The sequence below is a fragment of the Hylobates moloch genome, unplaced genomic scaffold (assembly GCF_009828535.3).
Source record: "Hylobates moloch isolate HMO894 unplaced genomic scaffold, HMol_V3 SCAFFOLD_1, whole genome shotgun sequence".
Lineage (NCBI taxonomy): Eukaryota > Metazoa > Chordata > Mammalia > Primates > Hylobatidae > Hylobates > Hylobates moloch.
The window spans coordinates 39,186,712-39,206,697 of NW_026652276.1; the positions used below are offsets into that span (position 1 = coordinate 39,186,712).

General features: G+C 40.2%; 1 protein-coding gene across 2 annotated transcripts in view; it reads left to right on the forward strand.

Annotated features, from left to right (window-relative positions):
- The window catches only part of WDR12 (WD repeat domain 12), a 32,702-nt gene extending 13,532 nt beyond the window's left edge, over positions 1–19,170 (forward strand). For both annotated transcript variants that reach the window (XM_032754904.2, XM_032754903.2), the window contains exons 5-13: positions 2,102–2,217; positions 3,284–3,438; positions 5,183–5,228; positions 7,399–7,484; positions 15,241–15,381; positions 15,473–15,578; positions 16,033–16,165; positions 16,997–17,069; positions 18,861–19,170. In XM_032754904.2, coding sequence (XP_032610795.1) covers positions 2,102–2,217; positions 3,284–3,438; positions 5,183–5,228; positions 7,399–7,484; positions 15,241–15,381; positions 15,473–15,578; positions 16,033–16,165; positions 16,997–17,069; positions 18,861–18,938 — 934 coding nt within the window. In that variant the 3' untranslated portion in view covers positions 18,939–19,170. The remainder of the gene's footprint in view (positions 1–2,101; positions 2,218–3,283; positions 3,439–5,182; positions 5,229–7,398; positions 7,485–15,240; positions 15,382–15,472; positions 15,579–16,032; positions 16,166–16,996; positions 17,070–18,860) is intronic.
- Positions 19,171–19,986: the final 816 nt, after the last annotated feature.

Below are 19,986 nucleotides of genomic sequence, written 5' to 3' on the forward strand. Positions count from 1 at the left end.
GCCATAGATCGCCTAGCCTAATACCATAAAGATGCATAGCATACTATTTTAGGGCTAGAAAGAGCAGACTGGACTCAGGAAAGAAGGTACAGGTATCTCAGGGCAAATCGTCACTGGCCTTGCTTGTAGGAAAACACCTCAAGAGTAGATTATAGTAGGAGCTTACTTCTTTCAAAGAATGCCTTCTTGGAGTTATTACATAAAGTTATATTTCTTCTAGCTTTACTTTTAGTTTAAATGGTTTTCACTGGTTAAGTACAAAGTACTTCAGGTCGACAGCCAGGCGCATGGCTGATGCCTGTAATCACAGCACTTTGGGAGCCTAAGGCAGGTGGGTCACTTGAGATCAGAAGTTTGAGACCAGCCTGGCCAACATATTGAAACCTGTCTCTATTAAAAATATAAAAAATTAGCCGGGTTGGCAGTCTGTGCCCATAGTCCCAGTTACTCGGGAGGCTGAGGCAGGAGAATCTCTTGAACCCAGGCGGCAGAGGTTGCAGTGAGCTGAGATCGCACCACTGCCTTCCAGCCTGGGCAACAGAGCAAGACTCCATCTCAAAAAAAAAAAAAAGTACTACAGGTTGGGTATTCCTTATCTGGAAATGTTTGGTACCAGAAGTATTTTGGATTTAGGTTTTTTTTTTGGGGGGGGGTTTGGAATATTAACATATACATAGTGAAATATTTTAGGGATGTGATCGAAGTCTAAACATGAAATTATATTTCATATACAGCTTATACACCTAGCCCAAAAGTAATTTTTTACTATGTATATATATATTTTATATATACTATGTGTATATATATTATATATAATTGTATGATACATATAAATATATATATACATATAAATATATATATGTACACACACATATATATTATTATTATCTTTTTGAAACAGAGTCTTGCTCTGTTGCCCAGGCTGGAGTGCAGTGGCGCAATCTCGGCTCACTGCAAGCTCCGCCTCCCAGGTTCAGGCCATTCTCCCGCCTCAGCCTCCCGAGTAGCTGGGACTATAGGCGCCCGCCACGACGCCTCGCTAATTTTGTTTTTGTATTTTTAGTAGAGACGGGGTTTCACTATGTTAGCCAGGATGGTCTCGATCTCCTGACCTCGTGAATCACCCACCGCGGCCTCCTAAAGTGCTGGGATTACAGGCGTGAGCCACCATACCCAGCCAATTTTATACAATGTTTTTAATAATTTTGTGCCTGAATCAAAATTTTGATTGCGTTTTGACTATAGCCTGTCATTATGAAGTCAGGTGTGAAATTTTCTACCTGTGGTGTCATGTTGGCGCTCAGAAAGTTTTGGATTTTGGAGAATTTTGGACTTATTTTCATATTAGGGATGCTCAATCTGTATTAGGGCCTACAAGTAATTTGCTTAGCTTTTGTAAGAGTTGTATTATTTACAACAATATAAAAATGAAATCAGCCAGGCATGGTGGCTCACGCTTGTAATCCCAGCACTTTTGGAGGCCGAGGTGGATGGATCACGAAGTCAGGAGTTCGAGACCAGCCTGGCCAACACAGTGAAACCCTATCTCTACTAAAAATACAAAAAAAAATTAGCCGGGCATGGTGGTGGGTGCCTGTAATCCCAGCTACTCAGGAGGCTGAGACAGAGTCTTGCTCTGTTGCCCAGGCTGGAGTGCAGTGGTGCAATCTCGGCTCACTGCAAGCTCCACCTCCCAGGTTCACGCCATTCTCCTGCCCCAGCCTCCCGAGTAGTTGAGACTACAGGCACCCGCCACCACGCCTGGCTAATTTTTTGCATTTTTAGTAGAGACGGGGTTTCACCGTGTTAGCCAGGATGGTCTCAATCTCCTGACCTCATGATCTGCCTGCCTCAGCCTCCCAAAGTGCTGGGATTACAGGCGTGAGCCACCGCGCCCAGCCATGCCAGGTATTATTTTTAGGAGGTTGAGAAACTTCAAGTGATCTGATCTAGTATATTTTGAAATCTCAATCTTCATATCAAAGAAGAGTTTAAAAGTATAATCCTCAAAGTTACTTTGTCATTGCCAAAGAAACAAAATCGTTTTCAGGGTTTGGAAAAACTGCTTTTTGTGTTTCATAAGATTTTTTTTTTCTCATAGGATCTTGACTGGTTCTTATGATAAGACTTCTCGGATCTGGTCCTTGGAAGGAAAGTCAATAATGACAATTGTGGGACATACGGATGTTGTAAAAGATGTGGCCTGGGTGAAAAAAGGTTAGGACATTTTGCCTACACTTAGAGGAATCCTAGATAGGGATTTGGAGATAAGCCATTTTTGGTGCTGGGGAAGAATGGGGAGTGGGTGGGAAGTATCTCATACCTCCGTTATTATGAGGTCTTTCAAAAAATATAGTGTTCAAGAAGATTACATAAAAAATTCATAAATTGTTAGAAGTGAATCTTTATTAAAATTACATCAGATAATATACATTTTGAACTTAATATTAAATGTATTACATTCATCTTCTAGTTTTTTCTGTTTGTTTTTGTTTGTTTGTTTTGTTTTGTTTTGTTTTTGAGATGGAGTCTCGCTGTGTCACCCAGGCTAGCGTGCAGTGGCACAATCTCGGCTCACTGCAACCTCCACTTCCCAGGTTCAAGCGATTCTCCTGCCTCAGCCTCTCAAATAGCTGGGACTACAGGCACCTACCACCGCGCCTGGCTAATTTTTGTATTTGTAGTAGAGACTGGGTTTCACCATGTTGGCCAGGCTGGTCTCGAACCACCTGAGGTGGTGATCCACCCGCCTTGGCCTCCCAAAGTGCTGTGATTACATGCGTGAGCCACCGCACCTGGCCTGTTTGTTTGTTTTTTGAGGCAGTCTTACTCTGTTGCCCAGGCTAGACTGCAGTGGCTCCATCTCAACTCACTGCAACTTCCGCCTCCTGAGTTCAAGTGATTCTCCTGCCTCAGCCTCCCGAGTGGCTGCAATTACAGGCGCCTGCCACCACACTCGGCTAATTTTTATATTTTTAGTAGAGACAGGGTTTTGCCTTGTTGGCCAGGCTGGTCTCAAACTCCTACCTCAAGTGATCCGCCTGTCTTGGCCTCCCAAAGTGTCAGTATTACAGGCGTGAGCCACCACACCCAGCCATCATCATCTATTTTTGAAGAATCTTTTCTTTATACCACATCAACCTTTTAAACCTGGCCATATGAGTTATCGTTTTGACATCTTTTTCAATAACAACAAAAAAATTTAGTTCTTCGGTTTCAGAACATGATGTATTCTAAATGGTATACTAATTTGTTTCTTATTCCTGTGTTCTCCTTTCTCCAGATAGTTTGTCCTGCTTATTATTGAGTGCCTCTATGGATCAGACTATTCTCTTATGGGAGTGGAATGTAGAGAGAAACAAAGTGAAAGCCCTACATTGCTGTAGAGGTCATGCTGGAAGTGTAGATTCTATAGCTGTTGATGGCTCAGGAACTAAAGTAAGTAGCTAGAATGTAATGAGTACTGTGTTAAATTAGAATTTGAACTTGTTGCTAAACATTTTTTTCTGCATATATTCATTGTGTTGGCCTAGTTTCCTAACAATCGGTGACAAAAGATAGGATTTCAAAGCAAGAGTAAATACTCATGCAATAGGAGATAGTCACTTGCTCAATTTAAGTATCCCTGGTTTAGAACCTTATATAAACTCCAGAAATTTTAAGAAATGAGGTATGGGCCAGGCGCAGTGGCTCACGCCTGTAATCCCAGCACTTTGGGAGGCCAAGGCGGGCGGATCACCTGAGGTCAGGAGTTCGAGACCAGCCTGGCCAACATGGAGAAACCCTGTCTCTACTAAAAATAAAAATAAAAAATAAGCCGGGCGTGGTGGCACATGCCTGTAATCCCAGCTACTCGGGAGGCTGAGGTCGGAGAATCACTTGAACCCGGGAGGCAGAGGTTGCAGTGACTGAGATTGCGCCATTGCACTCCAGCCTGGGCCCAACAAGAGTGAAACTCAGTCTCAAAAAAAAAAAAAAAAAAAAAAGAAATGAAGTAAACAAGCCATTCATTTATATAACCTTCTTACCTCATAGTAATTGACATATTTCCAATCTATATCAGCTACTATTTTTTTTTTTTTTTTGAGACGGAGTCTTGCTCTGTCCCCCAGGGTGGAGTGCAGTGGCACGATCTCAGCTCACTGCAAGCTCCGCTTCCCGGGTTCACGCCATTCTCCTGCCTCAGCCTCCCGAGTAGCTGGGACTACAGGTGCCCGCCAACACGCCCGGCTAATTTTTTGTATTTTTAGTAGAGACGGGGTTTCACTGTGTTAGCCAGGATGGTCTCGATCTCCTGACCTCGTGATCCGCCCGCCTCGGCCTCCCAGAGTGCTGGGATTACAGGCTTGAGCCACCGCTCCCGGCTATATCAGCTACTCTTAAATGCTGTCATCAACTGAAAATGCCTAGTTGATCGTCTGAGCGTTAGCATACACTAAAGTTAGTGCTAATAGAGTTTTACTGTAGTACCAATCTACTCTTTATCATGACAAAATGTTAAAAGTTAGTGAAAAGGTAACAAACCTGAGGGCAATACCATATTGATTTATTAATATGGAGGGTTATAAATCCACTTACAATTTGAAAGTTTCCTAAGCCACACTGAAGTATTCTGGACTTAAGAGTGTTTCTTTGACAGTTAGGGTAACAGGATGTTTGTATTCAAAGGTGAAGATTTATGATTTTTCATATTGAGCCGAAAAGTTTTATATGTTGTTTAGTCCAAACTTTAGTGGATTAACTGTACCCCTTCTTTTTGGTTAAGGAGAGATAGAAACTCAACTTGAACTTATTTAGCCTTAAAAGTAAATGGATTGTGAGATCAAGGAAAGATTGAACAACCACATCACAAGAAGGGGAATGGTGCATTTGGGCCTCAAGAACCAGTGGAATAGAGGCTTGAGTGTGGTCCACACACCCTCTCGCTGTCTTGTCTCTCAAGTTGACTTTATTCTCTCTCACTTCAGATTGGCTTTCTTCAAAAGATATGGCAATAAGCCTGGCCTTCAAGATTTCCCAGATTTTATGTTCTGTCCTATCTGCCCCTGGAAAAAAGCTAATTTCAGCCCTCTGGAACACAAGTTCTTTGAAAAGGTCCTGAATGAGGAAGAGACCTACTGGTGTAGGCAAATAATATGAATCATATTACATATGTCTTTTCCCTTCATATACATCTGTTTAGTTTTGCAGTGGCTCCTGGGATAAGATGCTAAAGATCTGGTCTACAGGTAAATTAAATATTTATTTTACCTTGACTTAATAATGTTGTTTCAAAAATTTAAATTCGGAGGCCGTATGGTGGCTCACGCCTATAATCTCAGCACTTTGGGAAGCCAGGGTAGAAAGATCACTTGAGGCCACGAGTTCAAGAGCAGGCTAGGCCACATAGTGAGACCCTGTCTCTACTAAAAGTAGAAAATTAAAATTAGCCAGGTGTGGTGGTATGCACCTGTAGTCCTAGCTCCTTGGGAGGCTGAGGTAAGGGGATTGTTTGAGCCTAGGAGTTTGAGGTTTCAGTCATGCCACTGCACTTCAGCCAGGGTGATGGAGTGAGAACCTGTCTCAAAAAAAAAAGAAAAAAAAAATCAGTTTAGTGAAAGGGGACTTTTTAACCCATATTTTGCCATAAAAAGAGACCAGTATGGCAACAAATTCATATATTTCTTTGTGTTTCAAGATTTTTTTTCCTACCCCACCGCCCCCTTACTTACTGGATAGTGTCACTGAATTGCAAGTGTCAAAAACATGTTTGGTGCAATAGGACATAAATACCTTGATTCTCAAAGTTCTCTTATTCAGGAAACTTGGAAGTAAATAAAAATACTTTCCGAGCCATTTTGACTTAAGTAATGTAAGAATGACTTTTGAGTCATTTTACTGTTAATTTCTTAGCTAAGCTGGTTTACTTAAAAAAATTTTTCAATGCAGTTTTACCAATATTAATATTTTTACTCTGAAAGCATAGATTAAAAGGAACAAATTGAGGAAGGAGGAGGAAGGACTTGTAGAGGAAGGTGCTTTCATAGTAGTAAGAAGACACTGATGAGAAGAAAAGAGGAAAAAACACACACCCATAGATACTTACATTTTAAGACCTAGTAGCTACAACTATTTATTGCATAGGTAAACAGATCAGAATACCTCTGTTACTTTTTAGGTAATTGCTGTGTTACATACACAGTATAATACCCCAAATGCATTTCACAAAGACTTGAGGGGGATCAAGAAAAGCTTAACCAGTTTTGAATAATTATGTGTAAGATGGTGGGAAATATATAATCCATTTTAGATTTTACAAAAATGATGAAAGCAAATAATTTGGTGGCAAAAAGTGGTTTGGTTTAGAAAATTCTTTAGTAGAATTTTTTATTTTTTGATAGGGCTGAGTAAATGAGATTGTATATGATTAGCTATTAACTTTAAGGGGTTTATAATCTAGTTTGAGAAATATTAATATCCATAAAAGCCACAAAACATTTTAATGTTTTACGTATTTTATGTTACCTATTTAATGTAACATAATATGCATGTTACTGTAACATATAATGTAACATATATTACATATTTAATGTTGCATATTTTATGTAGTTTTCAATCTGGGTTTGCTGCCTAACCAAGTGATGTATAACAAAGATTTTAAAAACTCAAAAAAACCAGAAACACTTTTGGTAGAAAAATGAAATTAAGAGAATAAACATGGCTGAAATGTATGTGCGTTTATCATGTGTTTACTTTATCCTTCCCTCCTTCATAATGTAAATGTAATGTCATAACTCTCCTACAACTAACAGTAAGCAATTTTTCATAGCTATGATAAAATGATAAATATTTATAACGATGACCTTAAAGATAGCAAGATTTTAAACTACTTAGATTTTAGTTTTCTTTTTTTTTTTTGAGATGGAGTCTGCTCTGTCGCCCGGGCTGGAGTGCAGTGGCGCAGTCTCGGCTCACTGCAAGCTCCGCCTCCCAGGTTCACGCCATTCTCCTGCCTCAGCCTCTCCGAGTAGCTGCGACTACAGGCGCGCGCCACCACGCCCAGCTAATTTTTTGTATTTTTATTAGAGACAAGGTTTCACTGTGGTCTCAATCTCCTGACCTCGTGATCCGCCTGCCTCAGCCTTCCAAAGTGCTGGGATTATAAGCGTGAGCCACCGCGCCCGGCCTAGATTTTAGTTTTCTAATGTAGTTTATGTTTTATTTTTTATTTTTGAAGATTGATAATCTAGGTAATATTTTATATATAACTTTCTGTTAACCAAAATGATGAGGAATATTCATTCCCTAACTAGTTGTGATAACATGGAAAAACTGTATCTGGAAATTTAAAGAATTCTTTCAGACAGTTCACGATTAATACTGTTTTTAAAATGTCAAATCTAATTCTCTATGACACAGTCCCTACAGATGAAGAAGATGAAATGGAGGAGTCCACAAATCGACCAAGAAAGAAACAGAAGACAGAACAGTTGGGACTAACAAGGGTCAGTGTTTGTGAGAACTGACTGTACTTACCTTAGGCCTGTGTTGACAAATATATGGTAATTTAATACAGTCTTTCTTGTTTATGTTTCCTTCTGTCTTACCTTGCTTCTTTAACCATGATTATCCTTTTTTTCAGTAGACTTGTAAATTTTTATTATAAGCAAAGTATTGTTGTTACATTTATTTGTATCTTTGAATGTAGTGGCATTGAGCCAGGCTTATGGTTGCTAGGTTGGTGATTTAGTTATTATGTTTGATCTCTGCTGCATTCTGGACCTTTTCATTATTAAAACTTACACTAAAGTGAAGCATGTAATTACCTGGTTGTTGGATAATATTATCTGTTCCATGCACTGAGTATGTAATTTTTATAAGGGATCCTAGTTATATCTTCTAAATCACTAGAAACCAAGAGTTTAATTTGGGATTTGATTCTGTCATTTAGCTGTTAGATTCCATTAAGTCAAACTCTGAAAGTTTATCCGGATTTTTTCTTACTTTTAAAAGTACTTAATTGATAAAGATTGAATATATTCAAGGTGTACTACATGATTAGATATACATAAACATTGTGCAATGATTACCACAATCAAATTAATTAGCACATCCATCACCACCCATGCTGTACATTAGATCCCCAGAACTTGTTCATCTTATAACTGAAAGTTTGTGCCCTTGGACCAACATTTCCCCATTTCCTCACACTCCAGCTCCCGGCAACCACTGTTGTACTCTGTGCTTCCTTGAGTTTGACTTTTCATGCAGATTATTATTTATCCTGTTACAAAGATATTTGTTATAATGTGACCTGACCTATATTTGTATACTTTTTGTGAAGGGCGATACTGAGTCAGGTTTAGAAAAACACTTTTCATTCATTTTCTAATAGCTATAATGAATGTGCAGTAAATAAAGCACACATTTACACATTAATTCTTATAGTCACCAATAAAATATCTTGTAAAAATTGTTGAAAATGAAGAATAAAATGGGATCATAAATTATCAAATAGAATGTAATATTAGCGCTTACTGGTTCCAGCTGAAAGTAATGATTTATAATTTCTTAATACATTTAAACATAGACTGATGAATTGCAAGAGGAAAGATCTGGCACTTACTCAACTTCTTTACTCTGGTAGGCTAAATTAAAGCTAGAAATGGAGGCTGACTGTGGTGGCTCACGCCTATAATCCCAGCACTTTGGGAGGCCAAGGCGGGCAGATTGCTTGAGCTCAGGAGTTTGAGACCAGCCTAGGCAACATGGTGTTACCCTGTCTCTACAAAAAATTTTTTAAAAGTTAGCTGGATGTGGTGGCTTGCACCTGTGGTCCCAGCTACGCCCAGCCCAGGAAGCAGAGGTTGCAGTGAGCCAAGATTGTGCCACTGGACTCTAGCCTGAGCAACAGAGCGAGACCCTGTCTCAAAAAATAAAATAAAAAATAAAGCTAGAAATGCCTTACCATTTGGATATTGTGCCAGTGGGAGTTTATATTCATGCATATCCCTGATCAAACTTTTAAATAACATATCTGAGTAGGAAAAGATTTCCTGAGTTATAAAAATGTTTTACTGAGAAGGTAGCTCTTTTTTTCTTTCTTTTTTTTTTTTTTTTTTTTTTTTTTAAAGAGACAAAGTCTTGCTCTGTTGCCCAGGCTGGAGTGCAGTGGCACAATCATAGCTCACTGTAACCTCAAACTCCTGGCCTCAGGTGATCCTCCCACCTCCACCTCCCAAAGTTCTAGGATTACAGGCTTCAGCCACCATCCTCTGCCAATTTTTTTCTCTTTTTAAAGTTTGGCATTCAGCTTAAATGTTGCTCAATGAAAAAAAAATTTTTTGTGTGTGTGTGACGGAGTCCCACTCTGTCTCCCAGGCTGGAGTGCAGTGGCATGATCTCGGCTCACTGCAAGCTCCGCCCCCTGGGTTCACGCCATTCTCCTGCTTCAGCGTCCTGAGTAGCTGGGACTACAGGCCCCCGCCACCATGCCCGGCTAATTTTTTGTATTTTTTTCATAGAGATGGGGTTTCACCGTGTTAGCCAGGATGGTCTCGATCTCCTGACCTCGTGATCCACCCGCCTCGGCCTCCCAAAGTACTGGGATTACAGGTGTGAGCCACTGCACCCGGCCTGCTCAATGAATTTTTATAAATATGTATACTCAAGTAATTACTACCCAAATAAAAATGTAGAGATTTACCAGTACCCTAGATGTCAGCCTCTAGCCTGCCTCTCAACCAGTAGTTCCCTAAAGGTAATCACTTTTGACTTATGCCATCTTAGATTAGTTTTACCTATTTTTAAAATTTCATATGATATCTGTAAGATAGATCTTTTCATTAATATATAGCATTCCATTGCAGCATCAATATGCCACAATTTATCCATTATTGAGACAGGTCTTACTCTGTCACCCAGGCTGGAGTACAGTGGCCTGATCATGGCTCACTGCAGCCTTAACCTCCCCAGACTGAGGTGATCCTCCCACCCCAGCCTCCTGAGTAGCTAGGACTATAGGCGCATGCCACCATACCCAACTAATTTTTTTTTTTTTTTTTTTTTTTTGTAGATACTGGGTTTTGTCGTGTTGCCCAGGTTGGTCTTGAACTCCTGGGTTCAAGTGATCTGCTTGCCTCAGCCTCCCAAAGCCTCTCAAAGTGGTGGGATTACAGACTTGAGCCAACATACTCAGGCTATTTATTATTCTTTTGATGGACCTTTTTTTTACCCCCCTTTTGAGAGGAGTGGTGCAGTGGCATAATCATGGCTCAGCTGCAGCCTCAATCTCCAGGGCTCACACATTCCTCACACCTCAGCCTCTTGAGTAGCTGGAACAACAGGCGCATGCCACCATGCCCTGGCTAATTTTTTTGTTTTTTAAAGAGATGGGGTCTTGCTATATTGCCCAGGCTGGTCTTGAACTCGTGGCCTCAAGCAGTCCTCCCACCTCGGCCTTCCAAAGTGCTGTGATTACGGGCATAAGCCACCATGCCTGGCTGTTACTCCACATCTTTACCAGCACTTGATATGGTTACTTATTAAAGTCGTGATTAACTTTTAATAAGCCCTGGATCTTTGATAATTATGAAATGTTCATATTTTTAGCTAATTTTTAAGTTGTTATTATTCATTTTTTTATAGAGATGGTGTCTTGCTTTGTTGCCCGAGCTGTCTCAAACTCCTGGGCTCAAGCAGTCCTGCCACCTCATAGCCCATTTTTTAAGAGTGTTGTCTCTATTTTACTTACTGATTTTTTTTTTTTTTTTTTTACTTACTGATTTGTAAGAGTTATTTATGTATTCTGGATTTAAGTTCTTTGCTGAATATATGTATTTAAGTATTTTCTCCCAGTCTGCTTTGCTGATACCATTTATTTCTAGGCGCATACTTTCGTAAGCTTGCTCCCATAGTTCATTTTATTTGAGAGAAATAATAGTATATTGAGTTTATCATTTAGCTTTTTTCCTCCTTTCACTGGTTTTTCCTGAGAAATCATTTAGCTTTTTATAGGGTTTTAATTTATACATTCATAAATTATTAATTTAAGTCATGCCAGAAACCCTTGAAGTGCCAATTACAATGAAAATGTTGCTGCGTCAGAAATAATAGAAAAATTTGGGGCCCGAGATGGTGGCTTACACCTGTACTTTGAAGCCAACACTGGAGGATCACTTGAGCCTAGGAGTTTGAGACCAGCCTGGGCAACATAGCAAGACCCCATCTCTAAAAATTTACACATTAGCCAGGCATGGTAGTGTGCAACTATCCCAGCTACTTGAGAGGTTGAAGTGGGAGGATCACTTGAGCCCAGGAAGTCAAGGCTGCTGTGAATTACGATTGCACCACTGCACTCCAGTTTGGGCGACAGAGTGAGGCCTTGTCTGAAAAAAAGCAAATAAAAATTTGGATTTTAGCAAAATAATAGAAAAAAGAGATAAGACATATCAAAAATAGGTATCTTCTCTTTGCATTTCTTTCTACTGCCTGAAATGTGTTAATGTGAACAATGCTGCCAGTTCATTTACCTATCATTTGCTTCATATATTGACATACAATAGTCTTTTCCTCCTTAATTCTCAAAATTGCTTTTTTCCCTCCAGTACTACTATTCCACTTAGTTTGTAGTGACAATGCAAATGTTGACTTTTCTACTTTGAAAGAAAAGTTTTAGTAAATGAAAATTCACTTTTTGGTGTATAACTATTTAGTTTTGATGAATATATAGAATCATGTAACTGCTACACAACCAAGATATAGAACAGTCCATCATCCCTGAAAACTCATATTGCCCCTTCTTGTCAACTTTCCTCCCACCTCTATCCTCTGAAAACCACTGCTCTGTTCTCTGTCTCTATAATTTTTCCAGAATGTCATATAAGTGCAGTCACACAGTATAGGGTATATAGTCTTTTGTGTCTGGCCCTTTTTACTTAGCATAAAGCATTTAACATTTTTTGAGGTTGTTGGAGGTATCGATGCTGAGTAGTATTCTGTGGTATGGATATGCCACAGTTGGTTTAATCATTCACCAGCTGAAGGATATTTGATTGTTTCCAGTGTGGCAGTTATAAGTAAAACTATCAATATTTGTATTTAGGTTTTTGTGTGAACCTGTTTTCATTTCTCTTGGGTAAATGCCTAGGAATGGTATAGCTTATTCATATGATAAGCTTGCCTATTGTTTTTACCATGTCATTTTCTATTCTAGAGCCTTCTGATTACCTCTATGTCACCTTTTCATTTTGTTTTAGATGACATCAGAGATTGTTCTGTTTCCCACTCCTCTATCAGGTTCCTTTACTTCTTTCAGGAAAATGTTAAAAGAGACCTCAGGGATCATTTGGTCTAGGAGTTGGCAAATTACAGCCCAACAGCCAGTATGGCTGTCACCTATTTTTGTGCTACAGAGAGCTAAGGATGGTTTTTACAATTATAAGTGTAAAAACAACCCCTTATTAAAACAACTGTGGGCCAAGTGCAGTGGCTCACACCTGTAATCCCAGCACTCTGGGAGGCTGAGGCGGGCACATCACCTGCAATCAGGAGATAAGACCAGCCTGACCAACATGGTGAAACCCTGTCTCTATTAAAAATGCGAAAAGCTAGCCAGGTGTGGTGGCACGCGCCTGTAATCCCAGCTACTCGGGAGGCTGAGGCAGGAGAATCGCTTGAACCTGGGAGGTGGAGGTTGCAGTGAGCCAAGCTCATGCATTGCACTCTAGCCTGGGCGATGAGCGAAGCTCCGTCTCAAAAAAAAAAAAACAAAAAACAAAACCGTGGGATTATTCATACAACAGAGTACTACTCAGCAAAGAAAAATATACAACAGAAACTGTATGTGGTCTCTAAAGGCTGAAATATTTACTTGCTGGTTCTTTACTGAAAAAGTTTGCTTTCTGATCCAGTTATAACTCCTTAATATTACAGATGAGGCAATATTTAAGGAAGTTAAATGTAGCAAGGTTATATAAAAGTAGATTGACTATCCCCTATTCCAGAATTCTTTTCCTCTTTTTTTTGAGATGGAGTTTCATTCTTGTTGCCCAGACTGGAGTGCAGTGGCGCAGTCTCGGCTCATCACAACCTTTGCTTCCTGGGTTCAAGCAATTCTCCTGCCTCAGCCTCCTGAGTAGCTGGGATGACAGGCATGCACCACCACGCCTGGCTAATTTTGTAGTTTTAGTAGAGATGGGGCTTCTCCATGTTGATCAGGCTGGTCTTGAACTCCTGACGTCAGGTGATCACCCGCCGCGGCCTCCCAAAGTGCTGGGATTACAGGTGTGAGCCACCGCGCCCGGCTAGTTTTTTTGTTTGTTTGTTTTGTTTTTTTGTTTTTAAGAGACAGACTCTCACTGTGTTGCCCAGGGTAGAGTGCAGTGGCACAATCTCAGCTAACAGCAACCTCCACCTCTCAGGCTCAAGCAGTCCTCCCATGTAAGCCTCTCAGGTAGCTGAGACTACAGGAGTGTGCCACCATGCCCAGCTCATTTCTATATTTTTTTGTAGAGACAGGGTTTCAGCATGTTGCCAGGCTGGTCTTGAACTCCTGAGCTCAAGTGATCCACCTCGGCCTCCCAAAGTGCTAGGATTACAGGTGTTAGCCACCGTGTGTGGCCTCCTTTCTTTTTATTTTTTAGAGACAAGATCTCTCTTGTTCACACAAAAACCTAAATTATAATTATAAAGCGTTGTAAAAAACAACCCCTTATTAAAACAACTGTGGGCCGAGTGCAGTGACCCACTGCAGGAGTGGGCCTGGCTGGAGTGCAGTGGCGTGATCGTAGCTCACTGTAGCCTCAAACTGCTGGGCTCAAGTGATCCTTCTACTTTAGCCTCCCAAGTAGCTATGACTATAGTCATGTGTCATTAAGCCCAGCTAATTTTATTTTTAGTAGAGACGGGGTCTTACTATGTTGCCCAGGCTGTTCTCAAACTCCTGGGCTCCAGTGATCCTCCTGCTTCAGCCTCCCAAAGCGTTGAGACTACAGGTATGAGCCTCTGTGCCTGACTCTTCCCACTCTCCTTTATATACTCCTTATATTTAAGGTAGGTGCTCTACCTAGTTACCTAGTTTGGGGCTTTTAGTTTAGAAAGACATTAGAGATTGTGGAGTATTAATAAGTGAACTGTGTACATTATTTAAAGATTAAATAATAGGACTTAAAGATGCTGAGGAATGAGGTGGTAAGAATAACTTACTGAGATTAATTTACCTGGAGGAGTTATGTAGAAATTGGCAGCATATTTTGTGTGAAGGTGCTGAAACCTATATCTGTCTAATCACAAAGGTTTTTATGTTAACTGTGAAGCAATTTCACTAATAACCAGTCTAAGGGAGGGTTCCCACTGGTTGGAGGATAGTAAAGGTCATCGTATGCCAGGCACCAGGAATAGAAGTGTGAATACTTTCACCCACCGCATCCTGGGCTGCAATTTTGCCAGTTGCCTGAATCTGGTGAGGAAGAGCACACATGCAACACGTTACATGAAACGGGTTCATTGCTTACAGATAGGCAGCAAGGGACAACAGAAGCCGAGGATCCATTGTGAGCCAGTCCCCCAAGGCTCAAGAAAGCTGCCAGGGGCAAATGGAGTGTTAACTGCATATGCCTCACTTGCAGCACAGCTGAGGGATCTCAAAAAATAGCCTGCCCTGGTTTTTGTACCCTGGGGTCACTTGACTCTTTCGGCAAAGTTTGAAGGACATCCTGTTTCTAAGAGCTGGAATAGAGTCCCCAGGCTATGCTGGCCAGTTGCTCCCTATCTCAGGATGTTATATTCCCAGAATGTTCTATAGTTATTTTGAGAACTACAGGCAAGAAGAAAAGAGCAGGGAGAAACTGTATCCATCAGTCCAAGGCCGTTGGGAAACCATCCAGCACTAACCTTTAATATAACATTTGTCAGCTGGGAGAGTTAAGTTTGTGTTAATGCTGATCAAAATGAAAAGTAGAACAGATGAGGAGCAGCAGATTATAGTGGAAAGACTACAGAGGAGTGATATTTGGGGTCAAACTCAAGTTTGCCACTTATAAGCTCTATGACCTTGGGCAAGTTATCTTTTATCAGCCTCAGTGTCTTGTATAAAATAAAAACAAATATCCATTCCATTGTAAAGAAAGAAGAAATAAGTCAGGATATGAAAGATGGGCAGTTTGTCTCTGTCATGTGGGCTTTGTAAGTAATAAGTACTATTATTATTTCAATTATTCTGTAATTAAAACACTTTCCCCTTTTGGGGGTCTTCCTTTCTAGACTCCCATAGTGACCCTCTCTGGCCACATGGAAGCAGTTTCCTCTGTTCTGTGGTCAGATGCTGAAGAAATCTGCAGTGCATCTTGGGACCACACAATTAGAGTGTGGGATGTTGAGTCTGGCAGTCTTAAGTCAACTTTGGTAAGACAAATTCAGTGTTCTTTTAAGTGATAAACTTCTAGAGATGGTTTTTAGTCTACCATGGTTAATGTTCTTTCCTTTTCTTTTTCAGACAGGAAATAAAGTGTTTAATTGTATTTCCTATTCTCCACTTTGTAAACGTTTAGCATCTGGAAGCACAGATAGGCATATCAGATTGTGGGATCCCCGAACTAAAGGTGAGTCATGTAAACCGCTGGGGGAAAATATGTGTGAATAACATCTATTTCTCGTCTCTCTGGAGATCTACAAAAAAAAAATTTCTGGCCAGGCATGGTGGCTCATGCCTGTAATCCCAGCACTTTGAGAGGCCGAGGTGAGCGGATCACAAGGTCAGGAGTTGAAGATCAGCCTGGCCAACATAGAGAAACCCCGCCTTTACTAAAAATACAAAAATCAGCTGGGTGTGGTGGCACGTGCCTGTAATCCCAGCTACTTGGGAGGCTGAGGCAGGAGAATCGCTTGAATCCCAGAGGCAGAGGTTGCAGTGAGCCAAGATTGCACCACTGCACTCCAGCCTGGTGACGGAGCAAGACTCCATCTCCAAAAAAAATTTCTACAAATATTTTTTGAGTTCATTCTACCTACTTCTCTTTTTTAAAATTCAACTCTTGTCTTTTTTGCTTTGTTCAGATGGTTCTTTGGTGTCGCTGTCCCTAACCTCACATACCGGTTGGGTGACATCAGTAAAATGGTCTCCTACCCATGAACAGCAGCTGATTTCAGGATCTTTAGATAACATTGTTAAGCTGTGGGATACAAGAAGGTAAATTCTATTTATGATCTACAAGAGAAACATATCAATTACCTGTTATAGAAAGGAAATGAATACTGAAATTCTTATCTAAAACCAGAAGAGTAAAAAAAGCCTCATGGTTTTGCAACCTCATGTGACAAATACTGATATGCAAAAGAAAAGCCAGGATCAAAAAAATTTTTGGCCAGGCATAGTGGCTCACACCTGTAATCCCAGCACTTTGGGAGGCTGAGGCAGGCAGATCACCTGAGGCTGAGTGTTCAGGACGATCCTAGCCAACATGGTGAAACTCTGTCTCTACTAAAAATACAAAAATTAGCCGGGCATGGTGGTGCACGCCTGTAATCACAACTACGCAGGAGGCTGAGGTAGGAGAATCGCTTGAACCCGGGAGGCGGAGGTTGCAGTGAGCTGAGATTGCGTTACTGCACTCCAGCCTGGGCAACAGACCGAGACGCCATCTCAAAAAGAAAAATAAATTCATGTTAATATGTTGTTTTTTTTGCATATAGATAGCTAGACAAACAGTATATAAGGCCATAGTTTAGGGGTTAAAAAAAGTAGTCAAGGAAGTGTGAAAATGGGCCTAATTATAAATAAATTCTTATAATGAGATAACATTTTTTTCCTGAATATATTTGTTATAATAAATGTCTGTGGTCTACCAATGATACAGGAAAAAGAGGAGAGGTGATCAAATAAACAGAATTTTAAGATTAAGTGGTTATTGGGGCAAGGTTGGTAAACCCTGTAAAGTTTTCAGATAAGTATAAGTGATTATTCAAATGTTTGTTTTAACACTGTGAATGCGTATAACATGTTAATATTTTCATCTTTTAGTTGTAAGGCTCCTCTCTATGATCTGGCTGCTCATGAAGACAAAGTTTTGAGTGTAGACTGGACAGACACAGGGGTAAGAATTTATTAGTTATTTGATGAAGAGGAAAGTGTACTAGAATAAATCTGGTGTTTGTGTTTATAAAATGTATTAGTTTCGGGCCGGGTGCAGTGGCTCACGCCTGTAATTGCAGCACTTTGGGAGGCCGAGGCAGGCAGATCACGAGGTCAGGAGATCGAGGCCATCCTGACTAACACGGTGGAACCCCGTCTCTACTAAAAACACAAAAAATTAGCCCGGCGTGGTGGCAGGCGCCTGTAGTCCCAGCTACTTGGGAGGCTGAAGCAGGAGAATGGTGTGATCCAAGGAGGCGGAGCTTGCAGTGAGTTGAGATTGAGCCACTGCACTCCAGCCTGGGAGATAGACACCGTCTCAAAAAAAAAAAAAACATTAGTTTGAATATATTTGATATTTATAATTCTGTATTATTTCCCTTAATATTATTTATAAAATGTCACCTCTCATTCAAAGAAGAAACAAATTCGTCCTTTAATAGGCCAGGCATGGTGGCTTATGCCTGTAATCCTACCACTTTGGGAGGGAAGGGGCGAGGATTCTTTGAGCCCAGGAGTTCAAAACCAGCCTAGGCAACATAGTGAGATGCTGTCTCTACAAAAATTTAAAAATTAGCTATCCATGGTGGTGTGACCTATAGTCCAGCTACTTGAGCCTGAAGCAGGAGGATCACTTGTGCCTGGGAGGTCGAGGTTGTGATGAACTATGATCGCACCACTGCACTCTAGCCTGGGTAACAGAGTGATACCCTGTCTCAAAATAATAATAATACTAGGAATAGTAAATTTGAAATTTTGGAGCATTTTTTTTTCCTTGTGAGTATAGTGGGTTTTTTGTTGTTTTTGCTGTTGTTTTTTTAAGAAACAAGGTCCTCTGTTGCCCAGGCTGGAATGTTAGTGGTGCAGTCATGACTCACTGCAGCCTCGAACTCCTGGGCTCAAGCAATCCTCCCGCCCCCATGTGTATCTTCTTTATTTATTTATTTATTTATAGAGATTGAGGCTTGAACTCCTGGGCTTAGGTGATCCTCTTGCCCTAGCCTTCTGAGTTCTGAGTAGCAGGGACTACAGGCAGGTGCCACCACATGTGGCAAATTTTTTAATTTTTTGTAGAGACGTCGTCTCACTGTGTTCCCCAAGGTAGTCTTGAACTCCTGGCCTCAAGCAGTTCTCCCGCCTCAGCCTCCCAGAGTGTTAGAATTACAGGTGTGAGCCACTGTACCTAGCCCCCACGAGTATCTTCATGAAACATTTTACATCCAAAAACTCACTACTTAAGACTAATTGGATCAAAGTGTTTACCAGTTGGAAAAATCTTATGACATAAGTCTACATTATAAAATGTGTTTAAAGAATTACAATTTAATTATTTTTATGTATATACATAAGCTCTTGCTGCCTAAGAATTCTTTCCAAATATAAGTCCTAGGGCTACTTGAATAATTTGTAATATACAATTAATGTGTTGTCCTTTAAAAACTTTTAATTTTCTTTAATAGGTAAAACTGTATCCCTTTCAAACTTATATATCTTGGCAGATGCTTTATAGAAAGTACAACAGCATATTGTGTCTCGACCAAATTTAAATGATAGCTTTTAATGTTTTAATATACTGTATAGTAGTATAGTAGTGAAACAATGTTGGTCCCTTTACTAACTCTCAATGCAAGTTAACTGCTCACCCATAATTCCTTTTGTAATGAAAATTGTTAGTATTTAATTAGGTTTAGCTATGATGTGAAATAATTATATTTACTTATGTTTTCTTGTCTTTTTCTCTCCTTTTACACAGCTACTTCTGAGTGGAGGAGCAGACAATAAATTGTATTCCTACAGATATTCACCTACTACTTCCCATGTTGGGGCATGAAAGTGAACAATAATTTGACTATAGAGATTATTTCTGTAAATGAAATTGGTAGAGAACCATGAAATTACATAGATGCAGATGCAGAAAGCAGCCTTTTGAAGTTTATATAATGTTTTCACCCTTCATAACAGCTAACGTATCACTTTTTCTTGTTTTGTATTTATAATAAGATAGGTTGTGTTTATAAAATACAAACTGTGGCATGCATTCTCTATACAAACTTGAAATTAAACTGAGTTTTGCATTTCTCTTTAAAGGTATTGGTTTGAATTCAGATTTGCTTTTTTATTTTTATTTTTACTTTTTTTTTTGAGACGGAGTCTTGTTCTGTTGCCTAGGCTAGAGTGCAGTGGCGCAATCTCAACTCACTGCAACCTCCACTTCCTAAGTTCAATCAATTCTCCTGTCTCAACCTCCCAAGTAGCTGGGATTACAGGCACACACCACCATGTCCTGCTAATTTTTGTATTTTTAGTAGAGACGGGGTTTTGCCATGTTGGCCAGGCTGGTCTTGAACTCCTGACCTCAGGTGATCTGTCCGCCTCAGCCTCCCAAAGTGCTGGTATTACAGGCATGAGCCACCGTGCCTGGCCGAATTAAGATTTGTTTTTGAAATGCTATAAAAGGTTATATTGGAAATCCAGTAATTAATTGTTGAGATTTTTATTTCTGTTAGAGACTTAGATTTTTTTAAGTTAGCTATTTTAAAAAAGCATTCAAAAAGATTAATGAAAATTGTAATAAAGTTAGAAATTTAGTTCCTTTTGGCAGAATAAATGTTCAAGAAAATTAGGCTGTGAGGGTATTCAGAACATTAAAAAAAATGTAGGCTGGGCACGGTGGCTCACACCTGTTAATACCAGCACATTGGGAGGCCGAGGCGGGTGGATCACCTGAGGTCAGGAGTTTGAGACCACCCTGGCCAACATGTCAAAACCCTGTCTCTGCTAAAACTACAAAAATTAGCTTGGGTATGGTGGCAACCACCTGTAATCCCAGCTACTTGGGAGGTGGAGGCAGGAGAATTGCTTGAACCCGGGAGGCAGAG